Here is a 3,060-nt window from a genome sequence, read left to right as displayed (position 1 = left end):
ATTTCTGTAGCCAACCTGAAGACAGATGGTCTTGTTTAATAAATCAAAGAGCGTAATAAAATATGTGGTAACACATAGAAACCAGTCAGCATTCTTCTTACACTGATCTGACTTTAGTAAACTGAAGTCTGGTTACTATGGATTCTTGCACTTTGCCCATCATCATTGCCCTTTGCATTGCTTTGTTTAATAAGCCAGAATGAGAGTTGTTAGCACCTGGGCAAACAATAATAACACTATCGAAAAGAGCAAACTGACGGTTCCAGCTGTTACAGATAGGCCAGAACTTAGGGTAAATGGCAGCGCTGAGATTTCTTGTTCCATATCAGATCCCAAAGCCTACAACAGTACTAGTGTTCTTTCCAAGGATGTATCATAGTGCAGAGAGTACTTACAGGTTAACAGCTGGAATTGTCAATGTACCTGCAATGAAAGCAAAACCATACCCCAGCTCCACTGCTGTATTCAAAATTCAAGGGCTGGAGACCAGTGCCCTGGCTAGGATGCTCAATCCCCAATACACACAATCTATAGCAATTGAAGCTGGCCACTTGGTGTACTCTTCAAGATGAATCTTTATTGGCTACAAATAAAATGACAGTATACAGGCTGCTAACAGGTGTTAGCTAATACAGCCTTCTTCATAGCCAAATGTACCTGCAATGTTTTCTGCTATACCATCAATCTTTGATCAAGTCTCCGGAACCACTGAATAGGGACAATTCATGAACACTGTCCCCAGAAGTCTCCTTAGGCATGGCAGCATGACCAATGTTGGTGAACTGAACCAAGGCTAGAATCTGAGGCTTTACCTTCCTACTTCTACAGGCAAAGTGTTTGTAGAAATAGCTTCTGATGTCTCTGCAATAGAAAGTATAGATGAGAGGGTTCAAAAGGGAATTGGCCTCCCCTAAAACAAACAAAGTATCCTTTAGCAGGTCCACAAGTTTGCAAGATGTGCAGGTGGCTTGAACAATTCCAGTGATGTAGTAGGGGCCCCAGGACAAGGTGAAGCAGATAATGACTATAAGAACTGTCCTAGCTGCCTTAAAGTGGGATGAATGTGATGGATGGTTGTTAGGAAGCCCACTAATGGCCTGGCTCCTCTGAATACGTCTATGGTGAACGTAAGCGATCCTCCCCACTGCTGTGTGAAGACACACAATAGTAAATAGGGCTGGCAGGAAAATAATGAAGCACAAAATGTACAGATAGTCGCTTTTGGCTGCATAAAACAGCCCGCAGACCCCAGTGTAGTTATTATGCTGCAGTGATGGGGTTATCAGGGGCATGTGCCCAACCAAGAAGGAGACTAACCACAGGACTGCTAGAGAAATCCCAATGCACTTATTGTTCATGATCTTCAGGTAATACAGAGGCATACTAACAGCCAGATACCTGTCTAGAGATATCAGGAGAAGGGTGAGCATGGAGCCAATACAAGGAGTGATTGTGAAGCACAATCTCAGCAGGCAAAAGAACAAATTCTTATCAAATTCTTCATCAAAGACATCATCCAGAGTTTCCAGGATGCACATGAGTCCCACCAGAAGGTCGGCAGCAGCCAGGTTGAGTATGAAAATGTAACTCTTGCAGTGCTTTTTCTTGAAGAGCTTGGAGAGGATGATGATGACCAGGATGTTGGCAGTGGGGATGAGGATACTGAGTAGGATGTGCAAAGCAGCAAATACAGCGCTGGACATCTTTTGGGAAATGTATGAGGACAGCTGTGCCCAGGAAATCACTAACAGGTCCCTAGTCTTCTCCTTATCCCTGCCATCTGGGGTCTTTCTGCTGCAGGCATCCTCCACACCAACACTTGTTACTCCAGAGTACCTGGCACCTGGGCACAAGTCTGCCAGGCTCCATTAGATGAGGCTCAGTGCACCAGGCTTGTGTGTGTCCCGTTACTTTCTAGCATTGCAGTAGAGAGCAGCGCGATCTAGTCAATGGAGAGGAGTGGCTTCCCAGGATGGAGATCTGCTTCCTGACGTAGTCACAGAAGATAGAAAGAAGGCCCCCGCTAATAAATACAAATGAATCCCTCCCTGGGGGGAGAAGTGACAGCAGACTATACACACAGCGATATCATCAGGGAGATGAATGATTCCTGCACACACCTTCCCATATAAAGCTCACACCACACTGCTGAAGCAATGCCAGAAATGCATGTCCTATACTGACAGTTATTTCAGCACCGCGGACAGCGCCGGGGATCTCCCACCGATCTCTAAACCTAAAGCAAAGGGAAACTGGTTTCTTTGGGGAAACCGATTTCGGCACAACACCCCCCCACCTATCCCCAACTCACTGACCACACTTAGCAGCCCCCCCCCACTCACACACACACCGATCCCTAAACTCATTCATCACACTGAGCAGCCCCCCCGCACCGATCCCCAATTCACTGGCCACACTGCACAGCCCCCGCCCCCCACCCCCCATGATCCCCAACTCACTGACCACACTGCACAGCCCCCCCCCCCACTGATCCCCAACTCACTGACCACACTGAGCAGCCCCCCCCCCCACTGATCCCCAACTCACTGACCACACTGCGCAGCCCCCCACTGATCCCCAACTCACTGACCACACTGCACAGCCCCCACCCCCCATGATCCCCAACTCACTGACCACACTGCACAGCCCCCACCCCCCATGATCCCCAACTCACTGACCACACTGCGCAGCCCCCCACTGATCCCCAACTCACTGACCACACTGCACAGCCCCCACAACCCATGATCCCCAACTCACTGATCACAATGCACAGCCCCCCCCCCACTGATCCCAACTCACTGACCACACTGAGCAGCCCCCCACTGATCCCCAACTCACTGACCACACTGAGCAGCCCCCCCCCCCCCCACACACACACACACACACACACCGATCCCTAAACTCATTCATCACACTGAGCAGCCCCCGCACCGATCCCCAATTCACTGGCCACACTGCACAGCCCCCGCCCCCACCCCCCATGATCCCCAACTCACTGACCACACTGCACAGCCCCCGCCCCCCACCCCCCATGATCCCCAACTCACTGACCACACTGCA

The 3,060-nt window shown here is 49.9% G+C and overlaps 1 protein-coding gene across 1 annotated transcript; it reads right to left on the bottom strand.

Moving 5' to 3' along the window:
* Positions 1 to 625: 625 nt before the first annotated feature.
* On the bottom strand, positions 626 to 1,909 carry GPR119 (G protein-coupled receptor 119). Its single transcript, XM_082251415.1, has one exon. The coding sequence runs from the start codon at positions 1,701 to 1,703 to the stop codon at positions 681 to 683; it is 1,023 nt and encodes a 340-aa protein (XP_082107541.1). The 5' UTR covers positions 1,704 to 1,909; the 3' UTR covers positions 626 to 680.
* Positions 1,910 to 3,060: the final 1,151 nt, after the last annotated feature.

Source organism: Pelophylax lessonae (genome assembly GCF_965119305.1).
Source record: "Pelophylax lessonae genome assembly, chromosome: 3".
In the NCBI taxonomy this organism is placed as follows: domain Eukaryota; kingdom Metazoa; phylum Chordata; class Amphibia; order Anura; family Ranidae; genus Pelophylax; species Pelophylax lessonae.
The sequence above is the reverse complement of the archived record's forward strand: the minus strand, read 5'-3'. Positions and strand labels throughout refer to the sequence as shown.